The sequence below is a fragment of the Cuculus canorus genome, chromosome 17, assembly GCF_017976375.1.
Source record: "Cuculus canorus isolate bCucCan1 chromosome 17, bCucCan1.pri, whole genome shotgun sequence".
NCBI lineage: Eukaryota > Metazoa > Chordata > Aves > Cuculiformes > Cuculidae > Cuculus > Cuculus canorus.
This window is the reverse complement of record NC_071417.1, coordinates 15,356,753-15,375,286: the sequence shown is the minus strand read 5'-3', so window position 1 is coordinate 15,375,286 and position 18,534 is coordinate 15,356,753. Positions and strand designations below refer to the sequence as shown.

Below are 18,534 nucleotides of genomic sequence, written 5' to 3'. Positions count from 1 at the left end.
CTGTGTGATAAGTTTGTTTTTAAAAACCCACCACCGTCCCGTGCTGCCCCGAACAGCTGAGGGGGACAAGAGCAGGAGTTACCTCTGGGAGTGACTCGATTGCGGAGCTTTGTCCCATCTGTGTCTGACGGCAAAGTTCCTGCTCCAGGATGACGGAGGAAAGAGCTACAGGAAGAGCTGGAGCTCCAAAGTGCAGTCAGACCCGGCAGTGCCACCTACTGATGATATTTTACTCCCGTGCAGGATAAACCTGACAGCAGCAGCACTTAACCAGATCTCAGCTTTTTATATAATGTGACCGTATTTTGATGGCTACTTTTTACCTTATTTTTAACATTTACGCTGCTTCCTATTCTAGCCCATGACTTTGTTCTGATCGCAGTTCTCCGGATGCCCCACACCAGCCAACCAACGCGTACAGTTTCTGCTGGCTGAACACCTCAAACACAACATTGGTCATACATGGGCTAGTTATGTATTACAAACAAAAAATACCTATTTCGCAAATACCATATTCTTAAGCAAATAGAATTAAACCCCAATTTTTCTTTTAAATTAAAGGGAGTTTTAAATCAAGAAATGAATACTGAACTACTAAAAGACTTCTAAATAAGGAACCTTTCAGTTGCGTAAAACGTACGGAAATAAGGAAGCTTTTCAGTGGTTCTGGGACAGCTTTAAAGACAACACCGAGTTCAAATTAAACACACACTCCGACCACTACCTATCAGTGTACCAGGATACTTAAATAAGTCCAAACCCCCAACCTCTCTGAAAAATAAAACCATGCCACAAAATCTTTGAGAGCAATTTTTATTAGGGTAGCAGAATGAAATTGCAGAAAGCCTATACCAGTGCTCCTGAGCGTGGTTTCACCAGGATGTTGTTTTCATTTTGGATATTAACCTGCACATGTGGAATTCAGCATGGCTTAGGGAACCAGAGAGAACAAGAGCTTGATTTCCTGAGTTAATGTAGGGCTCTGTACTTCGTTTTTTCCTTCTCAGACTTCAACCACACAGCACAGTATTTGAGCTCTGTCTTTTTTCAGAGAGCTGGCTACAAACAAAAGCCATTGCTTGATCAGGTTACACATCTCATAGTTTAGAAATTGAACTGTGAAGAACACACAGAGGGGACTGATAGCAATATGTCTTCTAGTGACCTTTGCAGATGGAACCGGGAGAGCTGGTACAGCGCTGCTGCAGGCCTGTATGGTCAACCAGAGTTCCTTGAGTTACGCAGCCCTTCCAGCTCCCTTCCCATGGCCGCCAAGTTGCACCAATTCAATAAATGCAGTCTCAGACAGGGGAGGCTTACAACCTGAAAGGATGCTATTTAGTAGGAACGAGGGCAGCAAACTAGTGCTACAGCTTTGTTTTACATAAAAAGAGAATTTAGAGAATGGCAAGTTTCCATGCCAACAGACATGATTGAAAGGTACAGCAACTCATGTGATGCGGAAGTTACACACTTCGGCTTGACAGATAATTTGGCATTATTTTATTAGGAATCTGAGTGAGCGTGAATGAAACAAAATCAGTACCAACTTTCTGCAAATGAAGACACAAAGATGTGAAAATCTGGTAATAGACAGTGCTCTCACAAGCCTGGAAACACTTAGGAAATGCAAGTTTCTGTGAATAAGGTGAGTGTGGATTAACTTTATTTACCTGCCAAAGAATCTGCCTAAGAACACTTAAACATTAAATTCCTTAGCTCCCTCACTTATAAAAAAAATTATGTTTAACAGAGGTGAGGTACTGGGCTGTCACTGTTTACACTAAACCGAAAACAAAAGCCGGATGACAGGGATGAATGAAGAAATAGCAAATATACGAGACATTAAAACCAAAGGAGACCTACCGCTCAACACACTAGTTCTGAAAGGTTGCAAAGGCAGAGGCTGTATTAAAACTGAATTTAGGGGTATGGACAAGTGTCTGGGCAAGAGGCGTTTTCCAACTCAAGGTCCTGCACATCACAATGATATGTGCTCCCAGATACCGATGGATTTCAGGAGATAAATCTGTGTGCGCGTGAACGCATCAAATTTGACAGGTGTAGAAGAGCCAGCAGTTTTTTGACTGTACGGCAGTTTGACTGTAGAGCTCTGATCATATTTCAGACTGCGGAAAAAGACAGGCAGGCAGGAGAAAAGCAACAGCGACAGCAAAGGCTGCTCAGTTCTGAACAGACAGGGCTTCCCTCAGCGTGTGTGGAGGTATGCCCTCGAGCAACAGGAAAACAGCTCTGCCCGATTAGGCTAGGATGACAGAATGATACTTGAAGTACTCATTAGGTCATCTAACCTGTGTGTTTTAACACAAAGAGCAGCAGCAGTGCAGCACACTCGATGAGAGGTTATTGCTTAATCCCACTCTCATACCACTGTTGGTAAGAACTGCACAGCATTGGGGCTGGGAAGTGACACAAGAGCCATACCATCACACAGGCATCTCCTACACACTAATGGAAAAGTGTTCTAAGATGACCAGCAGTGGCTGGGCTTTCAAATTTAGTACCAAATTCAAAATGAGCACTTCAAAATACTGATTTTTAACTCACAAAGCAGTTTACTGCTTTGGTACCTCTTGGTCCCCAGTTTCTGAAACTCTTCTAAATGGGCTACGATGTTGTGCTGTGCACATTTCCCCAGCTGCTCTGCACAGGCATTCAGAACAGAAGTGAAAGAAGTTTGTCATCACATTCCACTACTCGTTTGCTACAGATTTTTTTTCCAGAAGCAGGACGTAAGCCATATTTTAATTCAATGACGCACACAAAAGCTTGGGTTTCCCCGTTTAATAAACATTTTGTGGTAACATCAGCCAGATTTACATAAGACCTGGAAATTATTTCTGATTGTTTTTGTGGGATTTGTTTGTGGTTTTGTTTATTATGTTACAAACTGAAGTTAAGGGGAACTTGCAACAAGTCCCAGAAAGCACAGTGCAACATTTAAAAAGAAGAGTAAACAAAACTGCCAAACACTCAATCATTTTCTGCCAAAATTGGGGTATTTTTCTAAGACATTGGTTTGGGGAGGGGGATAAAATTCAATGAAGAACTAAATGAACTCAAGAGAGTGGGAACTGCAAGGAAAAATAAGAAATGACAGCCACAACCTTTTCAATTTAAGGGCAGAATATAAGTCTAAGATATTTTTGATAAATTCTGACAAGAAAAAGAAAACAGCATACTTTAAAGTATATTGAAGCAGTGATTTTTAAACAAAGGAAGCAGAACTAGAACATCTTAAATTTTAATCCTTTCTTTACAGGTTACCTATCCCACTTTTGATTAAGAAAACTGTAGAAAGTTAGTAACAGCCACAAGTTAACACCGAAGGGTGGCACTTGTCAATTTTCCAGAGAGTCCTGCTTTACGGGGTGTCTCAAATGCACTGCTCCGATCTTCTATCATATGTTCCTGACATCAGTTGTGTCAGATTTTAGTCCACTGGTCGCTTTTCACCATATTTCTTTGTAAACTCTTCAGCATTCTTACAGAATTTTTTACGGTCCTTAGAGTATTCTTCAGCTAGGTCAGCCCGGAGGGGGTGCTCGGGCTGTGGATCATTCACCAGTGCTATGAGGGACTGGATTACTGTCAAAAGAAGTATAAATACCGTCAGAGACCAAGATGGTTAACTTTTCAAAATGTAAGCAGAATTCCCCAGTAAAAGAGCTTGAACTCTATTTAAATACATCCCCATAAATCTAGGGTCTTTTCAAGAGCAGAGCATGAATAAGCTATAGCAATACACCAAGATTCAGTTCAATGACCATGAATGACCACCAGAAAATCGTATTTGTAAACAAAATCAACTTGAATAGAGACCAAAATGTGCCACAAGTTTATTCCCCATGTAACTGGCATCCTATCCAAAATACTTTCCTGTGGCTGAGAAAGAAACAGTTTCAAAGACACCTTCACCTGAAAGAAACTGGGTGAAGATGGAATTTCCATCATGCAAGGTGTGCTCCTCACACGTCACAATGATGCAGATGAACCTGGCCTGCTTTAGGAAAGGGTTTTTCCCCACTTTATTTTTCTATGGCTCTCACTTCCCTCATAAAAAACAGACAATTCTTCCCTCTGCCCTGAACTGCCAAAGACACCCACCCGTAGATACACCAGGCCAACAAGTGGGTGAGCACCACAAGGCTCTTTTCACCCCAGCTTACAGTCATTTCATCAATGGCCCCCTGTTGCTGACCACATAGGAAACTCCAGTTTCCACCACACCAGTGCCACACCCAGGATCCCTTTTCACTCAGTAAACACAGCTACAACACTACAGAGCAAGTGTTACTGCGTCACCAAGGTCATTAACACATGAACCAGAAAAAAATCAGCACTGTCATAGCAGGAGTTGCCTCACTACCCACAGCATTTCAGAACCATACTGTCACAACAGCCTGGTTTAATATTAAGCATAAATTAATAAAAAGTACAGCAAAAGATGCACCTTGAGTACATGAAAGGTGAGTTAATGATTTATGGTAAGCCTAATCTCTCCACTGACCTGGAATGATCAAAACCTGTCACTTTGATGCTGTACTAACGATGTTGCATTATTTCCTTCAGAAAGGCCCAAGCAGCAAAAAGACAGAAGTTAATTTTTCAGTGCAGAAGAGCACTGGGGGAAAAAGGAAGAGAGTGCAGCATGGCTGTAACAGCACCGTTGGAGGCTCAACCAACCATGCAGTAAGGACATGGACACTGCAAGCAGAAGAAACTGAGATGTGCAATAATTTGGTACCCAGGTTTTGTTCCAAATTCTGCTGTTAGCATAGTTTTTATTCACTCAGATAAAAAAGGAATTGCTGCTTTACGGGGAGACACTATTCGCTGCGTGCAAACGGTTGCTTCAGTAGCTCCAGCGAATGCCAGCTTGCACTTCAACTCGGACATTATGTTATTCCTTCAGCTGGCTAGAGTAGGCTCTTAAGAGTAGGACCATTGCTAAGGTGGTAACAGAAACCTTCTACACACTGCTTCCATTTCATCTCTCCCTAGGCTCTTTATCTCATATAGCCTGGGATAAATCAATAAATTAAGATTTTCACTGATTTATGGAGCAGGTTCTTGATGCTGCCTCTGTTCTTGACAGCGCTCAACTGCTTCATCTTTTCTGAAACAACTGCAGTTTTCCTATTTTGTCTCTGGGCAAGACCATGCAAACTGTGAGTAGTTTTACTAGCGTACAGAAATACAAACGAGAAAGAGATCTTAAGTACAGCATCGTTTACTATCAGGAAGACACTTCCAGTGAGAACAACCTTAAAGGTAGTCTGGAAGAAGGGACTATGTTCTCCTACAAAGCGAGATACTTCAGTCCAGCGCAAGAACTTCAGTGACTGAGAACCACTGCTCATTTGCATTCATCTTATCAAAAATCATGCTGTTTTTGCAAGGATACTTTCTCTATGCACAATAATAAATGCTTAATATCAAACTAATCATTACCTGCCAGAAAACATGAAATTCTCAGCCCAACAACTAATGGAAGCAACAACAGAAAAAAACTACTCAGATCTCACTCTCAGCCTGACACAGAACCCGAGGAAACCTTTTTCCTTAAAATATTTAAATACTTATCCAAAAACACCCTACACAGCAAGCCTCACAGCACTGATCTTTGAAGAACTGAGAGTTAATTTATGTAGTGAGCTCAAGCTTTGTTTATGACTCCCTATATATTTCAAACCATACGTTCCAATCGCCAAACCCCATGGCAGGGATTACAAAATATGCAAAGCCTTGAGGTTTCAGACCTTTTCTTCCAAACACTCAGGAATCTCCTGAACACCTCTGCATTATAAAGTCACTGTTTGAAAAGAAACACAAAACAATGCCCACACAAACACTGCCATCAGGATTTCCAAGTGTGTCGAGGACACTACCTGAGTGAACTCTTCACCTATGAAGAGCTGTGTGGTTCCTTGGAGGTGGACATGCCATGTGCCTCATGTTCCACTAACAAAATGAGATTCCAAAAGAGCTGCACACTGTGCTCACCACATGTGATTCACAACACAAACCTTATGACAATGAAAACACCAGAAGAGCAGAGACCAGCTGACACGCTGAAATGCTGCTAGCTTTCAATTTAAACACAATGCAAAGTTTCTTGATATCTAGTTTTCTCCACAGGGAGTCCTACCTTGGTCAGTTTTGGTTGCTGGCTTCCAGTTTTCAGCACTAATTACTGGCAGACAAACCTGCCCCTTTTCATCGATATTAGGGTGATAGATCTTTGTTTTAAATGTAATCTTAGGAGGTTTGAATGGATATTCTGCTGGGAAGTTGATTTCGATTCTGAAGGCTCCTTTATCATATGGAGGATTGTCCTGCAACAAGAAAGCAGAATGTCAACAATCTGGCACATTCTAATAGATACAGTTAAGAAAGATCAAAGTCCGGAGCACACTTTATCAAATGACCTCTTCTAAAGGTACTCCCTTCCCACACATGCTGCCACATCTGTGCCAAGAAACAGCAAAGCCTACTTGGTAAGAGAGGCAACACAACCTCTACAATGTCTGTATTCACCCTGGCAAAAGCATGTCACCATGTTCTGACATTGGCTGACATTTCTAGCAGTAAGAAAGTACCCAATCCCATTTACCCCAAGCTCGAGGTCCTATCTAATAAGTAGGGGGGTTAATATATTTTTTTTTTTCTATTTTTATGGAGTTTTTTTGTATTTCAAAAAACATTGAGACACAAACAGGAAGCACATTCTGAGACACAAACAGGAAACGCAACAAGGGAAACTGTTTTCTCTCAACGCAGTTATTCACGTCTCACAACATGGTGGCACGAAGTGCAAAGCAATTTGATTGGTCAGATGTGCTGATATGTTCCTAGAATGTTTTTGTGCTGACTACACAAAAACCTGCTCAATGTTCGTTGGCACTAAAGATAGAGATTCACTGTGTCTGGTGATGAGAACATTCTGAATTTGTATGCAGTTAACCCACTCTTATCAGATCATTTGTGAAGGAGCATGATGAGAGAACCGTGAAGTATGCAACGGAGTTCTTCGTGCTGAAACAGAAAAAACAATGCCCAGAATCTCATTTAGAAAACCTGTTAGACTATTGATACGGCTTCAGACACTAATGGCAGGAGAAAAAAATACACCATCACTACATTTAAAGCTTATGAAAATAGGATTCTGCACTGTAAACGGGAACTGTGGCATGAAGCCTTTCCAAACACTCTGGGAACAAGTATCAAAAGATGAGAGTTTTCAGTTTGTTCAAAAGTATCACACATTCTTCATAAGCAACCAGATCATGCCCTGCAATCAAACCCACTCCAGAAAGTTAGAAAAGGTTTAACAATATCTGGGGGTGGGGAGTGGTCGACTAAAATATTATTCAACAGAAAATACTTAATTTTAGTTTCATCCATATGGAGTTGTCTGGTTGTGTGTTTCTAGGAAATACAGTCAAGGGAAGAGCAGCTTCAAAACCACTTCCCATCAAAAAACCTTTGTGAGTTTAACCAATAATTATTTGGTGGTGGTGACAACCAAAGTGGTTGGTGCCTCTGTCCCCATGGCTCACTTGTTCTCGCCTCCACCACCTGCAATAACTTGTGAAGACGTTCGGCAAACGGACACGGTGCTCAGATTGCCTGTCAGGCAGCACAGCTCTGCACTGCAGCTCATCGACACACAGAGTCTAAAGAAGCTGACTGTATCTTCAATTTGCTTCTCTACCGAGCAAATCCTTAAAAACAAACAGTTGCACTGAGGCACAAAACATGGAACACAACAAAAACTTTTAAATCAGTATCTTTCACAGTTATTCTGTATGAGCACTGTTAAAATACTGACTTTTGTGTCTTTCACACCTTCGCTAAGAAGCTGACCAAAATAATGCCTAGTTATAGACTTCAATAATCAGTAACTGGTCAGTCCCACTTAAGTATGAGCAACCTGGCTGTAAACCCTAAGTGATAATGTTTTCTAAAACGGAAGCAGCGTGTAAAAATTGAAACACAAAACTCAGCAAAATAATTAAGCTCACAGTCAGCTCGTATGTGACATTTTTAAGCCATAAACTCCAGCACTGCAATTGCTACACAAAATATGCAAAGACTAAAGCATCTTCTGTAGCATATCCTCAATAAACTTTATTCCTCTCTGTACACGTACAACACGACGCTTCATTAATTACCACAGGAAGTACAATTTAATGACAGAACTCATCCTGACCTACACCAGTGGTGAAAGTCAGGCTGCTTTCCTTGTAACAGGGCACACGATCAGCCAGAAGGCAGATATGCAGCAGGGTTCACTGCATCCATGTTTCAACACTTGGGATGTTGTGAACCTTTGCAAACCAAACACAGAGCTTACACTGTGGTGAGCAGAAACCGTTAAAAATAGATGCTGTACCCCACATACTGCTAATTTTAACAGGAATAAACATGTATTGTGGTGGTTTGCTTTATTAGTCATATTTACCAACTTAAACTGATTCAAAGTACTACCATAGCAGTAAACTGCTACACATGAACCACAAGTATGGTTTACTAGAGTGTTTTACTTCTCAGCTCTGTTAAATCCTTCTTGCTTTATTTGCCAAAGTAGCCTCCACTCAAAGGAATTACTTGTGGGAATATGACTATAGAGAGGAGACTAAATGTATTCTACCCAAAAGAGCTGAGGCACTGCTGAAGAGATGTTTCAAAGTTGCACAGCAAGAGACAGATTTACACTGGTTAGGGGCCTTCCAGGCAGCACCCAAGGAAAAGCAGAAAAAACACCCTAGTGGCACAGCCCCTACGGCTGCAGGCCGAGCAGCAGCACTTGTAACAAAGCGAGCACAAGCTTCAGCAGTGGGAAATGAGGGAAGTGAAAATCCAAGTGATTTAAACCACAGAATTCAACATACTAGATTTCCTCTTCATAGCAAATCTCATTCCATTTGATTAATGCAATGGTTATCTGCCTCTATGAAACATTCTACTCAAAGACTGTAGTGCTTTAAAAAATTTAAGTGGGGTGTTTTTTAGAATTACTTAAAAATCCACCTCTCTCTTTATAAAGTGCTCACTTATGAAAATTCAAACCTTTTCCTTGCATCAAACTTCTTCCAATACTCTTTATCCTAGAAATACATCTAGTCAATTAAAAAAAAAAAATCTACTTTGGAATAATTGAAGTTTTTCATACCTCAATTTTTCCCTATGATTACATAGGAAAAAGTACTTCAAGCGTAATGTAATAAACTATATATTTTGTTTATTTCCCTGTTCTAACACCTCTCCAGGTCCCCCGCACCATCACAGAGCCCTCGGCCCTCTTCAGCTGCAGGTGCATGCGGCCTGGGCCTGCCATCACCAAGCACTCGGGCAGGTACTGGCCAGAGGAGCTGCAACACCTTCAATTATGTGTAGGTGTTGCTTCAGACTGGTTATACGAAATGCCCGCTGACATTACCAGACTGCAACCAAACAAATCACAGAAGACACTCAAATAGAACAAGAGGGTAAGTCTTATTGCCCAAGACTACACGAGGAGTCCAAAGAGAGATAAGAATTAAAGCCAGGACCACACTTCACCGCCCAGAGCACGTTTAAGATGCTGCAGTATAATCTACATAAACGTAAGTTATGTTTACAAATAACTTACTTCTTTACAAACCCATAGCCCTGAGAGCCAGGTTTCACAATAATAAGATATAACAATAAAATCCATATTAAACACTAATAAAAAAAGATTCTTGTCAGGGTGCAAAAATGATCTAATGGTCACCAGCAGCACTACAGAGATTGATGGGATAGAAGTTTTTTGTTTTAAAGCTCATTAGAATAAGGAGCAGTCTATACTCACAGGAACAATAAGCCCTTGCCAGGTCAATAAATTAGCTTCGTCAACTTGGATATTACGGAAGTTTTTCATTCCACATTTGCGGATTTCTTCAAGCTCCTGAAAAGCAAGCAAAGTGTAAGTTAATAACAGTATTAAGCCAGATGCTCGTATTTATTTTTCAAAATGCTTAGGGGTCAACGTGGGTTTCTTTAATGTTAAAGAAGCTCAAGGAAGCCTTTTAGCGGTGGCAACCCACACTAATAAGAAAAAATTCTGCACCTGTGAGAAGTAAAATTCTTGAAGACAATGGATAAGAACACCCTTATTTTTAATATGTCAGGAAAATACAACAATGCCCTGTTAATAAACACCATTACAGACACAATGAAGTAGGAGTATTTAAAAAGTGCATTTGAAAATGTTTTTGTCTCACATGCAAGTCAATGCCTTTGGTAACAAACTACTGAAAACTCTGAAGCACAAAGCACATTGTAAGAATTTTCTGAAAGAAAATAGTGGTGGAAATATTTCGTAACAGTTTTCAACACACACAAAACCAGTGACCTGGCCAGTTATTTCAACTCAAGACTAACAAATTCCCTCATGATCAACTTAAATTGATGCTAACTCAGAAAAATAACCCAAACTAGCTTTATTTAGACCAGCAACTCAAGAAGACAGAGCTTTATCTCCGTTTTGTACCTCCAAGTTAAGAGGATGTACTAAGATACCCCTCTACAGCTGTGTCACTCTTGAACAAGGCATCTTTCTGCACCAATCACCAGTGCATTTTTGTCCAGTGATCCAGGCATCGCCAAAACAAGCACGATGCATTTTTAGATTTAAAATTATGTATAACCCCAGTGTAGCAACTGTTTCCTGCAGTATTTCATGAGACCCCAAAAGAAACACCTCATGGTTTCACTTTAACTCCATAACAATTACGGCCCTTTGTTGTTGAATTCAGCATTTTATCCTTAAAGAGAACATAACTGCATTCAAATTCAAGTGTCGCCCACCGTGAAATACAAAGCTTTCCTGGTGCTTTCAAAACTGAAGCACCTGCCTGTGGGTCTACACTTGTTCAGAGAAATGCTGCTTGCACAGCACTGACAAACAAAAAGGATGAGTTTTCCTGGTGTAAGCGCTTACTGTCCATTCCCCCCCCCCCCCCCCCCCCCCAAACAGCTGTTTGATCTTAGATCAAACCTTTCTGCATTGGACTGGCATAGATTTAATACATGGAGTAATTTCTTGCATAAACTCAGCATCACAATAAAAATGCAAACTCAAGGGGAAACAAGATTTCCAAATGCACATGAAACAAACCCTGCATGTCAGCCACACATCAGAAGATGAACGTTTACATTCCCACTCACTGCACCTAGGAAAGCAAGAGCATCTTTGGAATACAGAAGCTTAACTTTGGGGTATTGGGTATTGAATTGATGCTCAACACACACTTCAGGATACTGAACCCGACTGTTTAGTCTAGACCTGTAGATTAATCCCCAAATTCCTGGATTTACACAATGTCACAGACAGTTTGGGCTTTTTTTTTCCTAAAGGGTAAGAGGATTATTTTATTTCCTTAAAGCAGGAAAACATATAAAAGCCCCAGAAAAATAATCCCATGAGGCTCATTTATAGGGATACAGAACAAAGCACAATATTCAAAAGAAAATAACCATTATTGTCGCAGCTATAAGAGATCCTCCGTGACCTCTGAAACTGCCAATGCACAGTGTGCCTTGCAGCTGCTCTGAGCATGCAGTGCAGAGCCAGCACTGACTGATGCCCAGGTGACCCTTCCCGAGAGGGCCAGTGAGTCTGGTACACCACCACTCCACAGGCTGTCAGGGATAAAGCCCATTACACACTAGATAGAACCCATCAAACATCAGGAACAAAGCAAGCTAATTAACCAGTACCTACTTAAACATGAATAAACATGCATCACAAGTGCCTTCACTCTAAGAGAAGGGAAGGAAAATGGGTTTAGATGACAATTTTCTTGTTACCACATTAAAAACATTACACGTAGGACAAATCTTCCTCATAAGGTCCCCATGGGAGCACAGCTTTCCTGTAGAAGCTTTTGTCACAGGTTCAGAAGATGGCATTACAATGTTTCTGGCCCAGAGAACAATTGCCCAGACACAGAAAAGGAGAGAGCTCTGACTCTGTAATTCAGGTATGTTATTACGCTAATAAAGCAAATTTGAAAAGCACAGCTTCGCACTACTGGAAAATTAAACACCTAAATTTTATAATTAGATTCAGGTTAAAAAAAAATGGATGCTGAATTACAAAATGCAATAATCCAGTGCAGCGATAGTTACAAAACTGTAAAACTTTGCATAAAAACAGATTAAAGCTTGAAACAAATACGTAAATTGCACACACAACCCCCCCCAGCCTCCCTGCGCCTACCACATGAGAGGGGGAACCAAACGGCCTAGAGAACTGAGGAACTACCCAAAAGTGATTGAGGACATCTTCCTCTTCAGACAGACACGTGAGACCTTTGCAGGAGTTTGCTTTCGAAATCACAGAAGTGGGACATCCCAGCAGTGCATCAGGACCACATCTGTCCTCTTGCTACTGCCCCAGCTCCCACCACAGCTGACAAAAGAGGGGCCAGATGGGCATGAACTCAGCAATTCTCTTCCCCAGACACAACCATGACTGCAGAGGTCACAGAGGCCCACCTGAATTCGGCAGAGGACTGGCCTGGACCACACACTCGGGACAGGTTCCAATGTATAACAGAAATTACTTCTCTCTTATAGAAGTGTTTAAGATTTCATGTGCCCTTTCAAAGTAATCAATTCTCTGTTAGGCTTATTTAAACACAGCTTTTTTTCACCCAGTTACTCCTCTCCTCCAGTGCAACACTGTACTGGCAGGTCAGGCAGCCAGGGCTTTGGGCTGAGGGCACCAGTGATTCCACACCCAATTTAAGGGTGGGAGCAGGGAGGGCAGTGGTGTTGCTTTGCGTTTTTCCTGGCAACTGCCAAACCCCATACAAAAAGACCCAACTGCCTCAAAGCTACAGAGGCAGACACAACTGCAGCATAAACATACTGCTAAAAAAGTGAATGAGCTACTAAACACTTTCAAACAGCACAGAGTAAAAGTTAACCCTCCATATTACACAGGCTTGAGCAACTGCAAAGGGACAAAACTACTTTACAAGGTACAAGGATACAGTCCAGATATTCATTTCAAAATAACACTTAAGAGTCTGGACAGACAGTAAATAGATTAATTCCTTTTCTTGTCCTCCACCCCTTAATTCTGTCAGGTAATGTAATTAAAGGAGCACAGGAGTGGTGTAACTAAAGGCTGGGAGACTGCCATAAGGATTTCCGTCAGTCTCCATTGCCGACTCTGCTATCAACCTCGCATGTGACCTTGCTGCGTTAGTTTCCCCGTCTGTAGAACTGAAATGTCTTTTTTCACAAGGCCTTCTCAAGACGTGGTACTTGTCCTTTGGATGTGTTCAAAGAAAGCATTACACAGCATGTGAAAGGGAGAAAACGTTCCAGAGGTGCTCTCTGATGGCAGTCACAGGAGTACACGCCACCTCTCATGGATCATCAGTAACAAGTTACAATTTTGATTTTCATTATTGTGTAATTGTTTCTGCTGTTCAAAGCAAAAACTAAATATTTGAAATAAAAAAAAAAAAAGAAAACTAGTGGCAGCTGCTTAAAATGTGCTAAGTACATGAAAAACCCTGCAACTGAAACTGTTTTGCCCATGCATCTTTTAAGTTTTGGGACTTCTCTGAAAACCCAAGCCAGACAGGAAAACACAGCACAGACACACTGGTAGAAGTGCAATCCAAGAACACAGGAATAAGCGTAAGAGCTCGTACTGACTTCAGGGAGCACTCCATGGAGCACAAAACATGCTTAATGCACAAACAAAACCAAGTCTACTGAAGTAACTCTAAATCCTGTTTCTTAACAGTTTACCATTTATGTTTACCTGTTTATAAATACATTCTCTACCAGAAGCCTGAAAAAGGCAACAGCTTCACGACAGGGATAAGGAACTGGCCAGTTCTACTTGCTGAATCTCATACAGTACAGAGAAACGTTAAACACATTAATATCAAATTCAATTAAAAAATTAAACAAAACCAGCCAAAACCCCAAGCAGATTCTAGCTGTTATAAAAGCTACTGTTAAGCTTCCATTGCAACATTACAACCCTGTATATTCACATGCCTTTTATTCACTGAGTGATGCTACTTACTGGCAAACTATCTTCATTTTATTAGAAGTCCTCTTGCTGATTCTCAGTTGCAAAATGGTAAAATGGATTAGTGTTCTCACTTCTGCACAAGAATGCTCACCACTGCTGGCACCACATCTCCCCTGTTACTAAGAACAGGCATCTGGATAAACTTGGAACTGTTTTTCAGGTACCAAGGTTGTTCACAACCCCTTTACTTGGAGGGCTGTGGTACGTACAAGATGCTGGGGTGCTGGAGATGGCAGGCCACCTGCAGTGGGTACCAGCCCATGCCTTTGGTTTGGATTTCACCTTGGAGTTCAACAGTTGCATAAATGTTTGACTCTGCAGTTATGGGAGCAGTGTAAAATCAGTAAGATTAAAATAATTGCGTAAGTATCTCACTTCACATGTGAAGTGTTGTTTACTCTTCAAATTTATTTTCAATTTTTAGTAGCAAAGATGCTTCAGAACAGCTGAAAAACAGGAAACAAAAGCGTTGATACTACAGACCCCTTGCTCCATCACGGAGAAGGGAGCAGCTCCACACTAAGGACAGTGTCACTTGTTCAGATGCCACCAAAAAGCACGTGTTGCAGGTGCAGCTCGGTCCCACATCATCACTCCACAGATACACTGTGACTATCCAGCGCCAGACAGCCATACTCTCTCCCTTTCCACACAACGCTCTACTACAGCTCTCGCATGGAAGGCAGCTCGTTTTGCATTAGCGGGTGGCAACTGTGAAAACGCTTCACTGAAATCTCGGGCAGATCTTTGGAGATCCTTTTTCCCAGTCATGTATATTTGGAGACGATGTGCTTTTTACGAGAAAGGGTTGTGAAGCAAAGTAGTTCCCTTATAAGAGAAGCCTTAGAGCCTTTCCTAAATATAATCACTTTATATTTGCTGGTTTTTTTTTAACCTCAGACACGGTCCAAAACAACATATTCTTGACAAAAACTGCTTTGGTCCCACATTTAACATTCCATGAGGAGTCAGGATCTGACGACTGTGGCTCTTTGAAGAGGCTGACGGTGGCTCATTGATTAAAACTCCACTCAGACACTGTTGGAATATGATTCACTCGCTATGTTTAGGTCCCATTTTTGCTAACCTTGATTTTTTTGTGAATCAGCAAAGACAACTTCAGTCCGACTGTCTGATGGTACAAAGCTCAGAAAACCAGGCCATAAATAAGGTCTTTGGCCTAGGAAATGTAATTCTGCTGAAGCAGAGCGCAAGATATAAAACAATCTTAATCCGACTTCATGATTAAAACTGAACTGTACAAGTAATGGCAAAATCCGCAATACTTCTTTCACAAAGAGTTTTGCAAACTGAAGACAGAAATGGCTTCCATAACCTGAAAAGGACGCTCATGGAAGGTGGAAACTGTACTGATGTTCCCAGTTTCCTGCAGGCAGACAGTGTGTTGTTATGAATTACCACGTGCCATCTCTTTGAGCCACTGTGATTAACATGAACAACTATGATGCATGACACAAGTCCGGAAAAATGCAGTACTTCAGAATGTTGGCAAAACCCTAAGGAGGTGGGAATTGCTTTAGTGACCTATAAAAGGTTCAAAGCTTGTTTTCACTTACCGAAGGCAAACCTGACATTGAGCTCAAAGAAGACACAGTTACTGCTTATCCTAAATTACTTCAAACATAACTGAACGATACACTGAAAAACCTCTATCTCCTTTAGTTATAATCACTCCTCCTTCTACAGACCTGGGATGAACGCACAACAGACTCCTTTGTATCGGAAAACTTCAACAATGAAAAGCTTTCTAAAGTGGATCTAGGAATTTGAAACTTAGTGATATTAGGTTGATGCACAGTGAGATTGGACCCCCCCAAACATCATGCTGCAGCAGTCCAGATTGTGTCATCAGTACCAGAGCTCCACTTTGTTCCTACGGAGATGAATGGCAAAACTCAGAGCCCTTTGGGCTGACTCAACTCTCCAAAAGGCAGCAAGGTAGATGTCATTTAACAGCCTTCCAAGCTGTGTGATACAGCACCTCACAGCTCATGAACCAGCACCAAAAACGCATGCACCATGTACAGCCCACAAACACCAGGAAAGAAAAATGAAAGTAAAAATGTAAGCGGAGGTTTTTTGAGCTTCCTTCCTACACCACCCTTCTCAAAAGAAACTGCCACACCATTTTTCTAGAAAAGGAGGGGTTTGACAGCATGACCTCCATTTTCACGGCATTTCAGTGAAAGATTAAAGCACTAACATTTTAGAAATATAGTTGGAACTGGGGGGGAGTGGGGGGTGAAAAGCAGGAAGTACTGCAGATATTTGGAACAATTTTTGTTGCCTTTCAGATGTTTATGTTCCATTTTAAATTTAAAAAGAAAAATAACTGGAACTGTATTTTTTTTCCTACCAGAACAATAGCTATGTTCTTTTGAACAATTAATGGATTTTTTTCAGAGCAGGCAGAACAGCTGCCTTATAAAGGGATAAAAGTTATACGGTGGTTTACTATCTGAAACTAAGAGGAACCTTACTGGAGTATATGGCAACAGACGTATTGATTATGACATTAAAGCTGTGACAAAATATTAACAGCTGTCAAAAATGAAGCAGAAGAATAAATGCCATCTCATCAGGATCCTTAAGAACAATTAAAGATTTACACCTCCTAATTCAATACATCTGGATGACTCTGCAGACAACATATTTACCATTTAATTTTGGTTGCTCCATAGCATATTTAGAACAGAAGCAGCCTTACAAAAGCACTTCTGGGCTACTGTTTTCTGCAGAAACGACCGAGTTATAATGGTTAATTATGTGTCTGCACAATTAAGGAACGCAACTGCAGACTCTGCTACTTGCACGGCCCAGTAAATTCTCACACCCATTTGGGGTTCCCGCCCTTAAAGCCGGACAAAAATCCTATTCTAAAAGACTCCGTTTAACAGGAGCGCCCTTCTATCTCTCCAATTCGAGCGCACAGTCGCACCGCACCCCACAGGGACAGGTTTTTAATAGCGCTCGCGGATCGCCTGATGGGGGCAGGGCCCTTCCCTGCCTCCCCCGGGAAGTTTAGCGATTTACACGGCCCGGGCTTCGCGCGGGGGGGCCAAATTCCACCCCGCTCCGCGTGCGGGTCCCAGGCAAGCCGCACCGCGCGGCCCGCGGTCTTCACCGGCAACCACTCCTCCGGGGCGGCGGTCACCGCCTGCTCCTGAAGGAGCCCCTCGAGGAAAACGAGGAGAAACGCCTCCCCCCCCCCCCCCGAGTTATTTCACAGCCACCCCGCCATGCCACGGGCTCGACTCCCCCCCGAGCCGCCGCCGATCGCCACGGGGACACGGCGGGGACACGCCCGCAGCGGCGAGGAAACCCCTGACCCCGGGCCCGGGCTGCGGCGGGACGAGCCTCTGGCTCACAGTGGGAAGCGGTTCCTATCCGAAACCGAAAGGGCCAGGTCCCCGCGCCGGGCCGAGCCCTCCCAGCGGGGCAGCCCCGCGCTGCTTAGTCACGGCGGAGCCCCCGCGGCCGGCCCGCCCGGGCCCCTCGCGGCCGCGGCCTGGGGCCGCCGGTCCCGCCCGTCCCGCGTCGCCCCTGGAGATAGCCCGCTCGGCCAGGCCGCGGCCGGGGAGGCGCCCCCCGCTGCCGGAGCGCCACCGGAGGCCGAGGGGGGCCCGCCGTTTGCCCTCCCGCCGGCCCTGCCTGGCGCCGCGCTGCCCCTTACCTTCATCAGCCTCCTGCTGGCCGCCATCTTGGCTCTGCTGCTGCCGCCCCACAATGCATCGCGGCGGCGGGCAGGGCGCTGGGGCCGAGCTTCCTGCGGCGGCGGGCGGGGAAGGAGCAGGGCTCCGTTCGGCCGCGCTCGGCTCCGTTCGTCCGCGCTCGGCTCCGATCGGCTACGTTCGGCTGCATTCGGCCGCGCTCGGTTACGTTGGGCTGCGTTCGGCTCCGATCGGCTCAGTTCGGCTCATCGGCCGGACTCGGCTCGGCCCAGACGACTTTCGGTGGTGAGGCCAGGCTGGAAGAAGAAGAAGAGAAGGCTGCGGGGAGACCTTAGAGCAGGGAGACCTTAGAGCCGTTTCCAGTACGGAAAGGGGCGGCAGGAAAGCTGGGGAGGGACGTTTTACAAGGGCATGTACTGATAGGATGAGGAGGAATGGCTTTAAATGGGAAGAGGGAAGATTTAGGTTAGACATTAGGAAGGAACTCTTCACGATGAAGGTGGGGAGGCGCTGGACCAGGTTGCCCACAGAAGCTGTGGCTGCTCCATCCCTGGAGGTGTTCAAGGCCAGGTTAGATGGGCCTTGGGCAGCCTGATCCAGTGGGAGGTGTCCCTGCCCATGGCAGTGGGGTGGAACTGTATGGACTTTAAGGTCCCTTCCAACCCAAATGTTCTATGATTCTATTTCTTGGTTTGTTACACTCGTAGGAGCTTCAGGAGCAATGCAGGT

The 18,534-nt window shown here is 43.3% G+C and overlaps 1 protein-coding gene across 1 annotated transcript; it reads right to left on the bottom strand.

Annotated features, from left to right (window-relative positions):
• Positions 1 to 805: 805 nt before the first annotated feature.
• Positions 806 to 17,962, bottom strand: UBE2L3 (ubiquitin conjugating enzyme E2 L3). The gene is made up of 4 exons (XM_054082577.1): positions 17,808 to 17,962; positions 9,860 to 9,955; positions 6,173 to 6,359; positions 806 to 3,609 (listed from the first exon to the last, which is right to left on the bottom strand). Exons 1-4 carry the CDS (start codon positions 17,832 to 17,834, stop codon positions 3,455 to 3,457), a joined length of 465 nt encoding a protein of 154 aa, XP_053938552.1. The 5' UTR covers positions 17,835 to 17,962; the 3' UTR covers positions 806 to 3,454.
• Between the last annotated feature and the right edge of the window lie 572 nt (positions 17,963 to 18,534).